The sequence below is a fragment of the Pseudochaenichthys georgianus genome, chromosome 8 (assembly GCF_902827115.2).
Source record: "Pseudochaenichthys georgianus chromosome 8, fPseGeo1.2, whole genome shotgun sequence".
In the NCBI taxonomy this organism is placed as follows: domain Eukaryota; kingdom Metazoa; phylum Chordata; class Actinopteri; order Perciformes; family Channichthyidae; genus Pseudochaenichthys; species Pseudochaenichthys georgianus.
This window is the reverse complement of record NC_047510.2, coordinates 5,292,953-5,311,778: the sequence shown is the minus strand read 5'-3', so window position 1 is coordinate 5,311,778 and position 18,826 is coordinate 5,292,953. Positions and strand designations below refer to the sequence as shown.

The 18,826-nt window shown below is 42.1% G+C and overlaps 1 protein-coding gene across 1 annotated transcript; it reads right to left on the bottom strand.

The window, feature by feature from the left end:
* Positions 1-330: 330 nt before the first annotated feature.
* On the bottom strand, positions 331-16,613 carry LOC117451076 (mediator of RNA polymerase II transcription subunit 15-like). Its single transcript, XM_071203932.1, has 6 exons — positions 16,361-16,613; positions 16,194-16,260; positions 12,823-12,980; positions 11,438-11,604; positions 8,045-8,143; positions 331-1,918 (listed from the first exon to the last, which is right to left on the bottom strand). The coding sequence occupies exons 1-6, from the start codon at positions 16,399-16,401 to the stop codon at positions 1,782-1,784; spliced, it is 669 nt and encodes a 222-aa protein (XP_071060033.1). The 5' UTR covers positions 16,402-16,613; the 3' UTR covers positions 331-1,781.
* Between the last annotated feature and the right edge of the window lie 2,213 nt (positions 16,614-18,826).

Sequence of the window (18,826 nt, the reverse complement as noted above, 5' to 3'; positions counted from 1 at the left end):
GAAAGCTTTTTGAACATTAGCGCATGGAGACATGTCACAGAGGCACAACATAATTATGAACCTGAAAATGAGCAGAATAGGGTTTGTTTAAGTGACATTAATGGCATATTTTGTTAATTATAATTATTACCAATTATTTTAAGATTTCAGAGATTCTTGTTGAGATTAATATTTGTTATTTTTAACTACCTTCTCTACATCCAGCAATTATAAAGCTGATGTTTTTATACCAAATGTTAAATGATTGTTGCTTTAATCCAACAACAGTGAAACTGAAGCTGTTGCAGGAAAGTACACATTTTGTCTTCAGTGACTGAAACGGTTTCTATATTTAAAAAGTTGAACAGAAAAGTTTTTATTCATGATAGCAAAAAAATATGTTTATATTTTCATTTGAAAAGCAAAGTAGAGTTTTTTCTTTACAACAGCGCTCTTCTGTGGTACAAAACTGAAATGACATCTCAAACAGGAAACGGAATAAACAGAAGCAATGTGATGCATTCAGGGAGCAGAATATAGATCGGGATAAATGACCTTTCAGGCGGTCCGGTTACTGTTTTTTTCCCTTTTTGTGTTCATGTTATATACAAGCTGCTAAAATCTGCTCTCTGTCTATGGGACTTCTGAATGCAGCGTGGAAGAAGTCATTTCTGCAGGCGAGCAAACGTCTGAATTTACCCAGAATGTATCAGGAGAATGTCGGGATCAGAATACAAGATATCAGTCACGGGGCGTTCATGGGACAGCTGCACATGTATGACGAGGAAAAGTCCTGCAGGTTCTGTAGTGTATTGGGGGGGGGACTCACGCTGTGTCCACACCAAACCAGATTACACTGCTTTCTGGTTCATAATTACTACTCAATGAATCTTGTTTTTGTGTTTGCTTTTATGAAATGTTTGTTATTGTATACTTTATTTGGGTTTTTGAAAATTGCTTTATAAATTAAATGGTTTTTTTTCCTGATCAACGTCAATGCAAAGACGCGTCTCCCTATTCGAAGGAGAAGTGTGTGACGTTAAATTAGAAATAAAGGAATGATTATTGTCATTGTTAAATGCGGTGGAGTTTATATCATTTTAGAGACGCACATTATACATAGAAATATATTTAAGGGATGCCAGGGTGAGGAACATTGGCCACCGGATAACTTACACTGTACTTACAGTAGACATTTAGCAAGAAAAATATATATGTTTTACTTTGCACGTCCTCCACACAAGAAAATACCAACATTTTACTGACTTTATCAGTTTCTCTTTTAGCATTTGGTTAAACCTAGATATGGTCTAGTCAGTAAACTCCCTGATTTTCTCTTTACTGTAGCCCTGACGCTTTACAAAGTTCCATTTTTTGGTTATTCACGTGGGTCTTGAACTCCTCAGCGATTATTCACCAAATGGGTTTTATTCCTGAGTAATGTAATTGCTGTTTGTCCACGAAACACCGGGTAAATACTTCGGCCCACCTAATATCTCTATGTATAAACAATAACATCGCTGCCGTATTTAGAGGTTATTTTAGGCAGCTAACGTGTTAGCATAGCCACGATCAAACTCCAGTGAGAAAGACAAGCATTTCAAAAGCGGTTTGGTCCTGCATTGAGTCAGATTCTTTACAAATAGCCATCATGATGGAGTAACTCAGTAAAGCAAGTTAGCGGAAATGATGCAATGGTTGGTGTGAACACAGAGAGGAGGAGGTGTCTGCAGGTTGGGTCAGGTGATGGGTGGGGCATCAGGCAATGGTGGGCAGGGCTTCAGACAGAAGTGGGCGGGGCTTCAGGCGGCAGACAGGCAGGCCTGCCGGACGCTCTGCGCCCAGGTGTTCAGCAGCTCCGTCACAGAGTGTTTGTCGGGGAGCTGCAGCAGTTTGGACGTCATGTTTCTGTGCACCGTCTTCAGGAAGTTGTTGGCGTCTGGAGGAGCACAGGGTCATGTGATCAACAACACATGTATCTGTTATTCAAGTAGATCATGATCAGCATCTCAGTTTATAGAGAGATCTGAAGACGAAGATATACACGTAAAATGACGGCATAAACATATATAATCATATATTTTGATGTTAATACATAATCATGATCAGAATATTATAATTAATGAGAATTAAGGTTTAATGTTGCTCAACCAGCAAGCTGTTGTTCCAATTTAAAATATTTGCTTTGATAATATTAGCTTTCCTTCAAACAACTGAATTTATTCAACCCACAAAAACATCACTTTATGATCATGATAATGTGCTAATTAACTTTCTCCTTATTCTAATTTTATTTTTAAGCATGAATGAATCAGTGTGCAACTCGATTTTGACAAGAAAGCAACTGGACATTTCTAGAATTGTGTGAGTAACATTCTGTTTTTAGACTTCTCTGTTTCAGTGTGTGTGCTCTGTATCAATGCTCTGTAGTTGATCTGACTGGAATTGTGATTTTAAATCTCAAAAGCGCCACAGTATCTGTCTTGGGAAACTTGGGACAGGTCATTTGACTGAAACCTTAAAACTGAACTAACTGACTGCTAGGGTTAACTTTGATTTAAACATTTGTAGAATACTAAGAGCTTTATTGACTAGGTGTAACTGTATTAAGGGTTAAACTCATAACTTTATAACTTAGTGTTTAATGTAATTGTAAAACCATTGGGCCACTGAAAAGACAATAACAACTCAGGAGGGAGCCAGTCTCGATTGAGGCCCATCAGCTCTGATCTGCGGCCACTTCCCCCCCAGAAACTGTATTTAAGGCTGCCGCCACACGAGGACAAAACGGCCGTTTGCGTTACTGTTTAGTGTCATATAGACCGTTCGGCCACACGAGGACGACCGAATACGGCACTAAACGACTGAGGAAACGACAACGGGTCCCAGGGTGGATAGAACGGCATACGCAACTCTCTGGGGGGTCAAACGGCCCGTGTGTGCGCCCTATCCGAACATTTTCAGATCACTGATAGTGATTGCGCAATAGCCCGCCTCTCCCCACCTCTTCTGCTCACCTCCGCTTACCCCGCGCCAGTGCTGAAGTGTTTGGCCGCGTCAAAGTAAACTGCACACTGAATTCAGATTATTTATCTTTCTCTCGATATGGACATAAACGCGAGTGAAGTCTAATCTGACAGGACGGAGACACGCAGCTCTGCTCACCTGCAGCTCCTCCCGCTGCAGCAAAACACACACTTCAAGTCAGATCATCACCCTTAGCTATTTTAATGACCTCTCAAACTAAACTAGTTATAAATATGTTTATTTTTACTGTCGGCCGGGTCACTCATTACTGGATCAGCTGCTGCATGAGACAGACACTGGCGCTGTCCGAAGAGAGGGAGGAAAAAGAGAGGCTCCGTGTATTTTATCATTATATTATATAGAGTCGTTATTCATTTGTTTTAAAGCTCAATAAATAACAAAGAAGACCTTTGACCGGCACTTTTATAATTTTGTCCGGAAGATTTAAACTTTAATACACGCTGACTGGCGAAAAACGCTGCCCGGTTCCCTCGGCCCCCACCGCGGAGAATAAACAGAAGGGCAACCATGACAACCATGCTTCTTCGCAGCTTTTCTGGAGGAAGTTACAGCGCCACGTAGAGGCTCCTGCATATGTACTGCAGCTTCTCCAGCGGTTGGAGCTAAACGGAGCGGTCTCGTGTGGGCAGACACTATCCGGATAACTATTGCGTGTGGACGGAAGCTTGTTTGCGATTGCGTTTGCGTTAATCCTATGCGTTTAGCCGTTTTCGTCCTTGTGTGGCCGCAGCCTAAATCTCATCCTGATCACTGACCTGCCAGTGTGCAACTCGATTTTGACAGGATAACAACTGGTGACTTCTAGAATTGTGTGAGTAACATTCAGCTTTTAGACTTCTCTGTTAAGTTAAGAGTTAACTAATTAAAGGGATGTGGCCCCACAGCTGTGAGAACTCAGCAATCAGGCGTCCATTTTAGGTAGCACTTTCCTGGAGCGTCAGCTTCAGCGTCAGACAGACGGAGACTGACAAAGACAAAGGAGTCCTGCTGGAGTCACGAGGGAGGCAAAGAGGAGGCAAATCCTACTTTGATTGAGCTAAGTATCGCTGGTGTTTTATTTTATTTTATTGTTTAGCCCCTCATGCTATAATCATGTGTATTTTCTCCATTCCTGTTTATGTGTCTTCTCGCAATTATCACTGGCCCCGTGTATCTCGTCATCGATATAACCGGCCTGCTCTCGTCTATCCCACGTGCTCCACTGACATCCAACATCTAGTTTCAGGCGGCCTGTGGAACTGCCAGTCAGCTGTTCCTAAGGCGGACTTCATCTCTGGCTCCGCCTCCCTGCAGACTCTGGATTTCCTTGCTCTCACTGAGACCTGGATTACTCCATCCAACACATCCACCCCAGCAGCTCTCTCCACAGCACATTCCTTCTCCCATACACCCAGACCCACTGACAGAGGAGGTGGCACTGGTCTCCTGCTCTCTCCCAAATGGAGCTTTTCCCTCTTCAAGCTACCTAACTTCACTCCTTCCACCTTTGAATTCCATGCCGTCACAGTAACCCATCCTATACAATTAACCATTGTTGTTCTCTACCGTCCACCAGGCGCCTTGGGGGACTTCTTGGAGGAATTAGATAATCTCCTCTCACACATCCCTGAAACCGGCCCTCCCGCTGTACTTCTCGGAGACTTCAACCTCCAGACGGGGAAGATAGACTAACTAACATCTCTGTTAACCGCCTTTGCTTTCTCACTGTCTCCGTCCCCACCGACTCATAAAGCTGGCAATGTCCTCGATCTCATATTCTCAAGGAACTGCACTACTTCTAACCTCTCTGTAAACCCGCTCCACACATCCGATCACTTCTTCATTTCATTCTCTCGACCCCTTTCCAAACATAACAAACTAATCTCTTCTCATCCTGCACCTGTCCGCCGTAACCTTCGTTCCCTCTCCCCCTCTACATTACATTACATGTCATTTATCAGACGCTTTTATCCAAAGCGACTTACATACTCAATACTGTGGACAATCCCCACAGGAGCAATTTGGGGTGAAGTGTCTTGCCCAGGGACACAACGACTATGACTGCAGTGGGACTCAAACTTTCTACCCTCTGATTCGAAGTCCAGCACTCTATCCACTGAGCCACACCTTCCTCTACCTTTGCCTCATCGGTGCTCTCAGCCCTCCCTTCCTCTGACTCGTTCCAACTCCTGCCTCCAAACTCTGCTGCGGAAACTCTCCTCTCTACTCTCTCATCCTCTCTGGACTCTCTCTGTCCTCTCACATCTCGGCAGGCTCGTCAGTCCCCTCCTGCTCCCTGGCTAAATGACGCACTGCGTGCTAATAGAACCGTCCTTAGGGCAGCAGAGCGGAAACGGTGGAAATCCTAACACCATGACGACCTCCTAACCTATCAGGCTCTCCTCTCCTCTTTCTCTGCTTCGATCTCTCAGACAAAAAGCACTTTCTTTCAAGATAAGATCCAATCTTCCTATTCCAATCCTAAAAAACTATTTTCCATCTTCTCCACCCTCTTAGACCCCCCCAAAGCCCCTCCCCCCTCCTCCTTCTGTCAAGCGACTTTGTTAACCACTTTGAAAAAAAGGTTGATGATATTCGCTCTTCTTTTTCTGACTCACCTTTACTCAGCGCTGGGTCACCAGTCCCACCGTTCACCTACACACTAACCTCCTTTCCCCTCTCTCTCCAAGTGAGGTTCTTACCCTCATTACCTCTGCCCGCCCTACCACCTGTCCCTGGACCCTATCCCTTCAAACCTCCTTCAGACTATCGATCCTGATATTCTACCGTTTCTCACCCATTTCATCAACACTTCTCTAACTTCTGGTCACTTTCCAAACAGTCTCAAGGAGGCGAGAGTAAACCCTCTCCTAAAGAAACCCACTCTCAACCCGTCTGATGTTATAAACTACAGGCCTGTCTCTCTCCTCCCGTTCCTGTCTAAAACACTTGAACGCGCTGTCTTTAAACAACTCTCCTGTTATCTCCATCAGAACAACCTTCTGGATCCGCACCAGTCTGGTTTCAAGGCAGGTCACTCCACAGAAACGGCCCTCCTTGCTGTCTCTGAGGAACTGCACACGGCTAAAGCAGCCTCCCTCTCCTCTGCCATCATCCTGTTGGACCCGTCTGCTGCATTCGACACGGTGAACCATCAGATCCTCCTTCACACTCTCCAAGAACTTGGAGTTTCAGGCTCTGCACTTTCCCTCCTCACCTCATACCTCAAAGACCGCACCTACAGGGTAACTTGGAGAGGGTCGGAGTCCGACCCCTGTCAATTAACTACAGGGGTCCCTCAGGGCTCTGTTCTCGGTCCCCTCCTCTTCTCCCTGTACACAAACTCGCTTGGATCTGTCATTAGCCCGCATGGTTTTTCATACCACTGCTACGCTGACGACACCCAATTAATTCTGTCCTTTCCCCGCTCAGAGACCCAGGTCGTCGCACGCATCTCTGCTTGTTTAGCTGACATCTCTCAGTGGATGTCTGCTCATCACCTCAAGCTCAACCTTGACAAGACTGAACTGCTTTTCCTTCCGGGAAAAGATTGTCCTACTCTTGACCTGACCATCAACATCGGCACCTCTGTTGTTTCCCCGACTCAGACTGCAAGGAATCTGGGCGTGACCCTAGATAACAAACTGTCCTTCACTGCAAACATCGTTGCTACAACCCGCTGCTGCAGATACACGCTTTACAACATCAGGAAGATACGTCCCCAGCTGACCCAGAATGCCACGCAGGTTCTGGTCCAGGCTCTCATCATCTCACGCCTAGACTACTGCAACTCCCTCCTGGCTGGTCTACCTGCATGTGCCATCCGACCTCTGCAGCTCATCCAGAATGCAGCGGCTCGTCTGGTCTTCAACCTTCCTAAATTCTCCCACACCACGCCGCTCCTCCGCTCCCTTCACTGGCTTCCGGTAACTGCTAGAATCCACTTCAAGACAATGGTACTTGCGTACCATGCTGCGAATGGATCTGGCCCTTCCTACATCCAGGACATGGTTAAACTGTACACCCCAGCACGTGCACTCCGCTCTGCATCAACCAAACGGCTCGCTGCACCATCGCTGCGAAGGGGACCCAAGATCTCATCAGCAAAAACACGTGGGTTTGCTATCCTGGCTCCAAAATGGTGGAATGAGCTCCCCATTGACATCAGGACAGCAGATAGCTTACACACCTTCCGGCGCAGACTGAAAACTCATCTCTTTCGACTCCACTTCGAGCGATAGAATTACTAATAAAGCACTTATATACTAACAAAGGGCTGGCTTATCTAAAGCCAGTTGAGTAGCACTTGAAATGTTGTTGCTCTATGAAGCCTGATGTACTTATATGATTTTGTTTTTTTCAAGTTTGTATTTTGTTGGTCGAACGCACTTATTGTACGTCGCTTTGGATAAAAGCGTCAGCTAAATGCAATGTAATGTAATGTAATCATATAGTTACTTAGTGCAGCTAAATGCTAATTCTAACTAGCTCCCTATTATTATTATTTTTTGTTTTCTCTTTCCTGTACTGTGTTTTCACCCCCCCTGCCTGAACCGCCACCATTGGACTCCTTTGTTTACTTCCAGAACATAGTGACATCACACTGCTTCTATTGGCTAGTGCTCCAACACATTGTAAAGAGGCGGAACAGCTCTAAGCGGTTGACCAATCACAACATTAATGCTGATCTCCCAATATCATATTTCTATTAAATATATGTCAATCAATTTTTTAAAGCTTCAAAGATTCTTGATGTGAAATATTTCCATGCTAGTATTGCAGATTTTTGTCCTGGCCTTGGGCTTTTTCTGACTTCTCATAGCATTTAACCGTCAAGTATCTACAAAATAACCGCTATAGCACACATTCAGGACGAAGAACAACAAGATGATGGTGTATTATTATTTTAGCTGGAGCAAACATGTTTTACTGTGAGCAGTTTCAGAGACTTTGTATTTAATACCTGATTAACATAAACCGCTTATTTTTCATCTTTGATTTGTCACATTGCCCCTGATTAAATAAGAGGTGCTCTCACCGTAACGGTCCCCGTCGTCGGCCCAGTATGGACTCTGGTCGGGATAATCTGCAGGAACGCTGAGCTGCAGAGGAGGAACGCTGGGAAGGTTTTTATCATCTGAGAACACACACACACACACACACACACACACACACACACACACACACACACACACACACACACACACACACACACACACACACACACACACACACACACACACACACACACCCGCACACCCACACCCACACACACACACACACACAAACACACACACACACACACACACACACACACACACACACACACACACACACACACACACACACACACACACACACACACACACACACACACACACACACACACACACACAATTAGAACACCCTGCAAGCCCAGGGTTTCCCAGCTAAATCGCTTCTTTAAAGCTGTTGCTCCCATCCAGAATACTTGCCAGCAGTGTGAACCTGGAAATGTTGTACCCCAAAGTTTTATGTTAGAAATGTATAGTATTGGTCAGCAGCACATAGATATACACACGTTTTTCACATGTAAATATATCTAATATGTATATATGACCCAATATGTATACATGTTCATTTGAATTAATTTCTTATTCTATAGTTACTTAACTGTATATAATTGTATTTGTATCTTTGATTTTATCTTGAATTGTATGAATCTGTGTTGTCCTCTTTGTCATTCTTACCCTGTTGCTGTTAAACTACTGAATGTAGTATTAGTATTCCTTTTATTTGTCCCGAGGGGAAAATGGGTTGCAGCACATCACAAAGGCATTTAAAAAGATAAGACAATACGTCACTGACAACAACATAGACACAGATTAAAGCAAACAGACATAAGAAAACCAGATATCGGCAGACATGACAAGGGGCCTATAGGCCATCATTTTTCTTTTCTTTTTGATTTTCTGTTTTGTTTCTTTTTGGCTTCGTTTTTGTTTTGTTTGTCTAACATCTCTCCCAAATGTAAAGCGTCTTTGGGTTCAAGAAAAGCGCTATAGAAATAAAATATATTATTATTATTATTTGCGAAATAGGGGGGACAGGGTACCAGGGACCAGCTGGGTAAACAGTGCGTCCTAGCCATCATTGATTCAGTAGTTTGATGGCTTGTGGGACGAAAGACAGCCGAGATCCGGGTTGCGTTCCGATAATCCAAAAATCAGCTCCTAAGTTCTAACCCTATCTCCTATTCCTTGACCTCTGAGTGAAACGTCCCGGGGTTAAGGGATAGTGGACAGGAGAATTCAAAAGGACTTTCACTATCCGACGTGTTTATGATGCGCCAGCGGACGTCATAAATGTGCGTCTGCTGCTGTGGGGAAACTATGGAAACTACAGTTTTCTATAGCGGACTACAACATGGATGTTTAATAAGAACGAGGGACTACTGTAAACTCATCTAGAGACTCTGCACCGTGCTCTGATGCTGCTGCTTTGCTTTATGAACGGGGACAACAGAGAAACATATTCTTCATGACCAAAGTTGGAATTGAAATAAAAAAGGAAAGTGAAATGTATGCTCTTCGTCACCCTCTCCCTCCGGTCCACATTAATCCAAATGATCCCAATACGTATGATTGTATGAACTATGAAAATATCTTAAAATCAATACAAATGTATTTATTATAAACGTTAGTCCTTAACATCTCTCACTGTGTATATCACCATTCAAACATCTTTTAAAAGTTGAACAACCCCACACAGCTCAGTAAAGACTGAAATGTTGACTTTATTTGATCATTTCAGTAAAAACTAACGTTCATATTTCTGTTTGATTATAATACTGATGAACGTTCAAAACAAAGCACTTTGGCAACTTACCACCTATGTTTTAAAATGCTTAATAAGCACCGTAACTTTCATGATATAATTTCTCGGTCATAATCGGTTGTTTCCGTGAACGGCCGACTGTTGAGTGACGGCAAATGCTGCGGCTGCAATGCATTGTGGGGCAGCATTTTCTCCTCTCCTTTCGTCAAGGGAGGTCCAGTGGTTCCTAAGCTAAAGGAGGTGATAAAGGAAGTTTGAAACCTCCATTCCTTTCATTTGGAGAATTCGAACGGCACTTAACATGGCTGCCACTGAAGGACTTCCGGGTCATTTCACTTGGTTAGGAAGGTTCCTAAGCTAAATGGACAATTGGAACGCAACCCTGTTCTTTTTGAACAGAGGGGACGATATCTCCGCCCGGATGGCAACAGTTCAAAGTAAGAGGCAAGAGGGTGCCTCAGGTCATTCACAATATTGTGTGCCAATTTTAAAACTCTGTCCTTGTAAGCATTCTATATTAGAAAATGAGATTCCTGTCAATTTACTGGACAAAGTTACGGCCCTCCTGACTGACTTTTTCTGTGCCTCAGTTGCGTTGCCGAACCAGCATATGGTGCCGAAGGAGAGCACACTTTCAATAAAAGCAAGATAAAACATCTTCACCATTCTGTTGCCGACATTAAAAGACAATAATTTACGTAAAAAAAAAACATTCTTTGTTGAGACTTAGCTTTTATTTTCTCAGTCCAAACATCCCATCTGAGCTTGTGGTCAAGCACGACACCAATATATTTGTACTCAGTGACACATTGAATGGGCTCGCTATTTAAAAGAGTAGGGTTGGGCGATTGTGCTATTCTAAAATCAATCTTTGTTTTTGAGGTGTTTAGAAGCAGGTTTGACTCCTCACACCAGTTAATAAAGAAGTCAAGGACAGGCCCATGCTCCTCTTCAAAGAGGAGGCTGACCCGGGCCGTATCATCTGCATGCTTAATAAAGTGCCTATTGGGAAAAGTGCTGATGCAGGAGTTGGTGTATACAATAAATAAAAGGGAGGATAAGACACATCCCTGGGGTGAGCCTATCCAGGTAGTTATTGTGTCAGAAAGTGCCATGCCTATTTTGACCTGCTGAGTTCTACAGCTGAGGAAGTCAACGATCCAGGAGATCAGACCAGGTTCAAGTGAGAATTCTTCAGTTAAAATATTTGCTAAAATACTTGGCTTGATGGTGTTAAAAGCCGATGCGGAGTCGGCAAATAGAATCTTTACATGGGCTTTTGGCGTGTCGTCCCTACGGGGATGAATAAAGGTCCATCTTATTTTATCTTATCGAAACTGCCGGATGCTAACTTGCATATGTTGGGCAATTTGCACTATTAGCATTAGTTGCAACAATTAGCATAAGCAGACAATAGCTAAAAAATGGCTTGGCTGATTTGGATAGTTTTGGTGTGGTTTTGTATGTATATTGAGGATGTTGTATCCATTACTGATATTTATAGGATCAAAAATGCAGTTTTGAGTCCCCTAGAAGTTAGAAATCAGCACACCCTATACATTTCTATCAGTAAACTTTGGGGCACTCAACATTTGCTGGCAGACAGACTACTGACCCAGTTTGCAGACGAGGTGCACGGTGCCGTTGTTGCTGCAGAAGGCGGGATCCAGGTTGACGAGGAACTTGACGTCGAGCCGGGCCACCTCCCCCTGCAGGATGTTGGGGATGGTCTGCCGCTCGTCCTCCTCGTGCTTCCTCTTCCTGCCTGTCACGTTGGGACCCCTGAGGACCAGAAACACAACCTTTCTTTACTTTCACTTTTTATGCAACTCTTAAATCTCTATGCGCTGTCAATCAATCAAACTTTAATCGTGTTGATAACAAAATAATAAGTTATTTACAAAGGTCCATTTTATGTACTTCTACTCAATACAATTCAGAGGTAAATGGTGTACTTTTCCTCCACTACATGTATTTAATACCTGTAGTTACTTTACAGATGTGGATGAATGATGTGAAATATAATCAAGTGTTGAATCAGACTTTAGTTCCACCTGGAGTAAATCCACCAGCTGCCCTGCAGTCTACAAAGTACTTCAGACTAGCTGCACCTTCACCGGCTTTGAGAACACTTTCATGATCAATCATTATAAAACATATCATATCTATTATTCTGAAATGGACCAATCTGCACAACGACTACTTTTAATTTTGCTACTTTTGATGCTAATACTTTTGTACTTTTACTTGTAGCAGAGTATTCCTACTCTCTGGTACTTCTACTTTTACTCAAGTACAAGATCTGAGTACTTCTCCCCCCTCTGGTGATTTATCAAGATGAATACCTTGATTCATAATCACATTGGTGCATACATCTAGAATTAGAGAGTAGATTGGTTAAAAGATAATTATTCTATTTATTTAATAATTGATAACTTGTTTTTTAAGCAGAAAAAAAAAAAAAAATCATACTTCCGTTTCTGTTTTCTATTATTTGTATTTTTAGACATTTGAATGAGTCACTTTTTCAACTTTCGTACATTTCTAATTCTATATATTTTGTATTCAGTTAAACTTTTATATATGTCTTGTATTAAAATTCAAATATGCCAATCGTTTAATTAATCATTAGGATACTGAATATAATGACTGTGGGTAAAGGCAAAAAGCAGAACAGTCTGAGTTTAGAAAATGACATGTAAACAGCTTTTAAAACCAGAACAAAAATACACATTTGTAATGTGAGGATATCCAAAATCCTCACATGGTGTCTAGTCTCTTTTCACAATATTAATATTATATCTAAATATAGCCCAGCACTAGTAAAAAGCATTAGGAATTATGTTTTGAATACCACTTAAACACCAGAGTCTCCGTTAATCCAGAGTACTCAGTTGTCGACTAATTATACTGTAGAGAAGTACTCCAGTGTTTTATTTGTATGTGACCTGAACTTGAATGTACTGCAGATGTACTGCAGAGTGGGGGGGGGAAACATACGTGATGGGGGGGCCGTGGATGGCCGTCATGGCGGGGGCGAAGGTTCGGTACAGCGAGTGGTTGAAGACCGGCGAGCGGATGTTGGCCATGACGGCGTCCAGCAGCGGCTGACACAGGTACTGCTGCTTGGTGGGCACCGGGGGGGGCGGGGGGGTCGGCTGAAACGACAAGCACACACTGAGACTGCAGCCACAAAACGTTCAATGTTAACAAGGTACCAGGGTGGATTAACAAACAGTTGGTAACAGAGCGTAGTGCAGGGGCATCCAAACTACGGCCCGTTGTTGAGCAGATTCCAAACATATAATGAAATATGGCCAACAACTGAAATGAAAAAAAAAAAATATATATATATAATAGTACTCATGTGTTAAAGGCGGTAAGTTTGAGAAACCGGCTCGAGATACACTTTTTGTTATATTCCATGGAATGCTCTTAACATCCCGATAGAAATGAATATCTTAAGTGCTTTGACAATAAATCCATTAAAAAAAGTCATCTGTGGAAGCCATGGTACTGTAAAAAGCACGACCAATCATCTGAGCCGGACCGGTTAAAGTAACTGGATGGCCTACCTGCCTGTCAGCCTTCCATCGGGGCACAAACTTATCTCGTGCCCTCTTTGGTCATGTGCGCGTTCGTGTGTGTTGGAGGAGGGGCTCTGTAAGGAAGTGGCAGATTTCTTCCGGCTGTGTATTTTCAAATTCTAGCGCACTCCAAAATTACCTACCCCACCTTTAATAAGCCCACAAATAGATTCAGTCAATTGAACCTGCATAACAAGCTTGAAATATACCCTTCATATTTAACTTTCTCCCCCCTTTATACATGGCTGTGAAGGCAGAGCACGAGCCTCTGTTTAAGAACTGCAAATCAATCCGGACCGAATCCTGTGTCCCATTATAAAATACATTAAAAAAAATATATATAATTTTTTTTTTAAAAGATTGATTCTGATGTAAATTAAAGTGGACCTATTATGCTATATTGGAAAAATATATTGTAGGGCCATACCTATACAAAACATGTCTGAAGTTTTTTGCAACAGTTGTAGCCATGCCTCATACTGCTCATACCCCTCTTTTGCAGCCCTGTTAGAGAAACACGGATTTTGGGTCCTTAGCTTTATAAAAAAAAAAAAAAAAGAGGAGGCGGAGCTAAAGCCTGATAAGAATTCTACCGGAGATAAAGTTAAATTCTGCTGTGATAAAACGCCATCTGTTCTAAACCACATCAAAGATTATTTCTGAAACAGTATGGAGCTCAAATGCTTTTTCTCTTGCGGGTTTATCACAAGGTGAGTTCCTTTTTTTATTTCCTGCTTTTTAAACACATGTGCTTACAGTACAGGTTAGCTCTGAGTGTTAGCGAGGCTTGCTAATGTAAACAAAGACGAGATTACGTCCATAACACGTCAGGCATTGTTTCGCTGCCGATTTGACGTCAGATCGGCAGCAAATCTGTATCCGCTCGTCGTACCCCTGTTTTTAAAAGATTTGGGGAAAAGAGAGAGGGTTTTATTTTCTGACGCTGCGTGAGTTCTCCGTCGCGCCGGGGACACATATTTATGTATAAAATCACAAAGTGCATTTTGCATGATAGGTCCCCTTCAATGTATATTCTCTTGTGTCTGACGCGTTGTGAGAATGAACGTGAATATCTATTTACTTGTGTGCGCAAGCGTGACACGCATTGCCGCAAGTTAACCGCAAGTGTACCTTGACTTTCTAATGCTTCTACTGCCAGACTTTACTGGCATTGATCCGGACCATTGACCTTGTATACAATTCACAACTGGACCTTTAACAAAAACGTTTGAGTACCCCTGCCCTATGGAGAGCTGTTTATTTTCTCAAAGCATATTGAAGTATCAAGCATCATTTACATACATTTGATTGATTTTTTTAAACTTAACTTGAGACAATATACCCCACCTCTAGTGAGGGGCCCAGCCCTTAGTATGGTTTTCTGTATGTGGCCCTCAGTGAACAAAGCTTGCGAGCTGCATTCAGGGCTCGAGTTTAAGGGCGTCCCGTCGTCGAAATAAATAGTGTCGGGGAGGATAAAAAAAAATGTTGGGACGAATTTGGGACGAGTTAAAATAAAAATACCCTGCTAACTCTACGAACGGCAATGAAAATGAAACTGACTGCACGTTCTGTGTAGCACACAGTTATTAAACCTCCATGTCAACATAAACACACACGCACAAAACATTTAGCAACCCGCGAAATACACACACACACACACACACACAAACACACACAGAGTACGTATACCGACAGCCAGCGGCACAGCTGCCTGCAAATTCCTGGCCCGCGAATAATGAGAACTCTCCTTAGCAATATGCTGCGCCTCTCCCCATGTAGGGATGGGTACCGAGCCCCGGTATCAAACGGGCCCGGGCCGGAATTATTAAAGACAGTGGTAACATTAAGCTCCGACGTTATGGTTCTGGAGACATTTAAAAAAAATACGTCTCAAAAATAACACCTTCATGCCGATCTAGATCCCTCCTCTTCGCGTCGGGCTCCTGATCAGCCTGTCGGTGTTCTTTTCCCCATAATGACCGCGTCGCTGCACATTATCCCTTACATATGATTATATAGAGTCATTATTCATTTGTTTTAAAGCAGGAGGCGCAAACGCTTGCCTAGGGGAGGGAGAAAAAGAGCCACAGCGGAGAATAAACAGAAGGGCAACCATGGCAACCATGCAAGGGAAGTCTTCTTCCCTGCTTTGGTGGCAGACTACAGCGCCACTTACAGGCCTGGCACATGTACTACAGCGTCTCCAGCGCTTTCGAGCAGCAATGGCCGGCCGTGGCCCAACCTCTCATTCCCCTGATAGGTGGAGAATTGACCAATAGCCGTAGCGCCACCGTCCTGACGTCAGGACAGTGTTCAAATCAGGATCAGTCTGTATCAGATCCGTTGCAGCCCCTTTTTTAGAGATTTGGGTATGGAGGAAAATAGAGAGGGTTGTGTTTTCTGACACTTGGTGAGTTCCCTGGAACACCGTGGACACATGTTCATGTATAAAAGACGTACAAAAGTGTATTTTGCATGATAGGTTCCCTTTAAACAGTTGGCTTTATATTTGCTATGCTACAACTCTTTTGAGCTACCGATCTTCTCCGTGATCAATACCTTTGAGTATAAAATTAAAGTGTCATAACCCTGTCTGTTAATTAGCTTATTATGTAGCTTTCAAACCATGTTACGCAGATTTGAATTGTTAATACAAAAGCAAAGACAGTGCACAGGTCCTTTTAGGTGGAGACGATAAGAAGTGAAGATGAATCATCCTTCTTCTAAATATGAATGGGCAGGTAATTATTGTTAATGTTAAGTGATTAAAGGTTTTCTTACCACGGCCATGTCGTTCTTCAGCTTCTCTAGAGCGATTTCACACTTCTGTAGCGTCTTCAGAGGACACCTGAAGCTCAGAGGATACACATTTTATTCACAAGAAAAACTGTGAGGTGGTGTTGTTGTTGGTGTTGTTGTTGGTGATGTCGTCGAGGATCAACTGTTACCTGGTGTTTGGATCCGTCAGGATGTTCAACAGACTCTTCATCTTACTGAGGTCCTTCTTTCTGTCTGTTAACACAACAACAAGTCATTCTTAAAATCCCTCCATTTAAAATAGTATAACAGTAGACTCAGACATTCAAATGGAAACATGTTGTAAATATAGGTAAATCATTATCAATTTGTTTCTCAAATAATCTATAGTGTTTGTTTACTATTGTATGAAAGCCCATTTTTGCCAGCTAAGAAGAAAACAAGATGAAAACTGATATTACTTTCAGAATAACTCTAAAATCAAAAAATATAGATTAGATGCATGAGATATTAAGTTATTTATTTGAGATACTAAGTCTTTATTTTAAAATACTATGTTACATACATATTGAAATTCTTTGTAATCATTAATTTGAGATATGAAGTCATTATTTTGAGATTTGTCATTATTCTTAAATACTGAGTCATCATTTTGAAATAAATAAGCATTATTTTCAGATACTTTGTGACTCTTAAATGTCATTCTTAAAAATACAATTATTTCATAAATATCATTATTTTGAAATACTAAGTCATTATTTTTAAGATCTTTAGTCATTAAAATTGAGATTCTTAATTAATATTTTAAATTGTTATATCATTATTTTTAAGATCCTTAGGTCATATTTGGACATTATCTTTTTGTAAATTATCCTGATAACTGGCTAAGTGGAAAATGTCATATTATATCAGGGTGCATACACTTTTTCACCATTGATTTTCAATGACGTCTCCATGACCTTCACCTCATTTTCCATGACCCAAAAAAATGACTCTTTCTTTCATGTGGCTAGCAAGCGCTGCATCGCCCATATTCGAAATATCAGTAACACAGTTTGCATTTAGCACGTCTTGGGTCAATGTCTTTTGATAACCACAATTGGTACTAGTGTTAATTTCGTCAGCTATTTTTTATTTAGTTTAGTCCTGTGTTAAATTTCCTTTTTAGTTTTAGTCATATTTAGTCACTTTAATCCTGTTTTTATTTAGTCAACTTTTAGTCCACTAAAAGTCTGAGCATTTTAGACTTATTTTAGTCAAAGAAAACTAATTATTTTAGTCGACTTTGTGTCAATGAAAACGGTTGAGTCTTTTTTAGTCATCAGATTATATAGAACATTTCAGTCAAACTAGTCTAGCCAAAACTAATAATTTGTCATTTTAGTCAAACCTATTTCACAATAAGATTATATCTTATTTGATGAAAAACACAGGTTGAATGATTAAGAAGCTTTGCAGAGAGTATCAGGTTTGTGGTGGTTTTACCAGCTGTGTTATGGCCACATTGCTTCCCTTCTGATGAAACAATGCATTCGCTTTTTTTCTCCGCCTCATTGTAGCGAAAATGGGCCCAAATATCACATCGTTTCTTTCTCCCAAGCAGTGGTGGCTTTGGACTTTTTCGTTGTCAGTCATTTTGATGGACATTGCCGTCATAATCCATTATTACCTGCGAGTCTGTACACGACTCGTCACTCACTCGCGCTGACAGGGGGGGGGTATTCTGTTAACGCGACCACTGTTCCCAAGCCCTGTTGTTGCCATTTTATTTTCTGTTAAATGAGGTTAGTTAGACCATAGAGGCTTCTCAATTCTTAAATGTCCCCTCCTCGACTCCCCTCCTCGATACTTAGTCCCGCCCTCAGGAGATGCGAGCGGAGGAGCCGAGGAGGGGAGCCGAGGAGAGGAGGGGAAGCAGCAGGCGGTTAGAGAAATGAGAACTCCTCTCCGCTGAGCGGTCATTTTAAAGAGACGTCCAAATGATGACAGGAGGCAGCAGCCCTCTGTCTGATGGACAGATGTGTTCATGACGACTTATATATTTACTTTGATTCATTCACAGTGCGGTATAATGAGACAATAACAGGCTACAGATGCGGACACACACACACACATATATAAATATATACAATTTAAAGTATGAGAGCACTCTCATAATAACGTAACACAATCAGAGACTGGATATATCCCCCCCCCCCTCTCTCTGGTCGCTGAAATGGGGAATTGAAATTACGTGCCAAAAGTTGTATTTACACGTATTAAAAGTAAGGACACCAAAACCCACTGAGACCTGTCTGTCCGCCGCATCTGCGCACTGTACAACACACACCTACACACTGTACCACACACACACCTACACACTGTACCACACACACACACACACCTACAGCTCCTAAAGCATAATCAGGCTACAGTCGTTGTGTATTTTATTATGTGAAGCACTAAATGGTCTAAGAAAAATATCGACTCTTTGTTTGTAGATATCTACTAAACTAAAGCAAATAAAGAGAGTAGGCCTGTTATACTGAGTGATATATATTTTACACACTGCTCTGCTTTCTGCACGGACCTCACAGCTGTTCTCTCTGGACAACATCGCAACGCGATGAAAGCAGTTACTAAAATAATATCCAGGGGATGCATGCAGAGCGTCATTG

Excerpts from the sequence above, each read along its gene's own strand:
- LOC117451076 (XM_071203932.1), bottom strand. The coding sequence starts at position 16,401 with ATGAAGAGTCTGTTGAACATCCTGACGGATCCAAACACCAG. Across the intron at positions 16,261-16,360 it reads CTGACGGATCCAAACACCAG|GTGTCCTCTGAAGACGCTAC; the intron begins GTAACAGTTGAT and ends TCTGAGCTTCAG. Across the intron at positions 11,605-12,822 it reads ATCCACGGCCCCCCCATCAC|GGGTCCCAACGTGACAGGCA; the intron begins GTATGTTTCCCC and ends TCTGGTCCTCAG.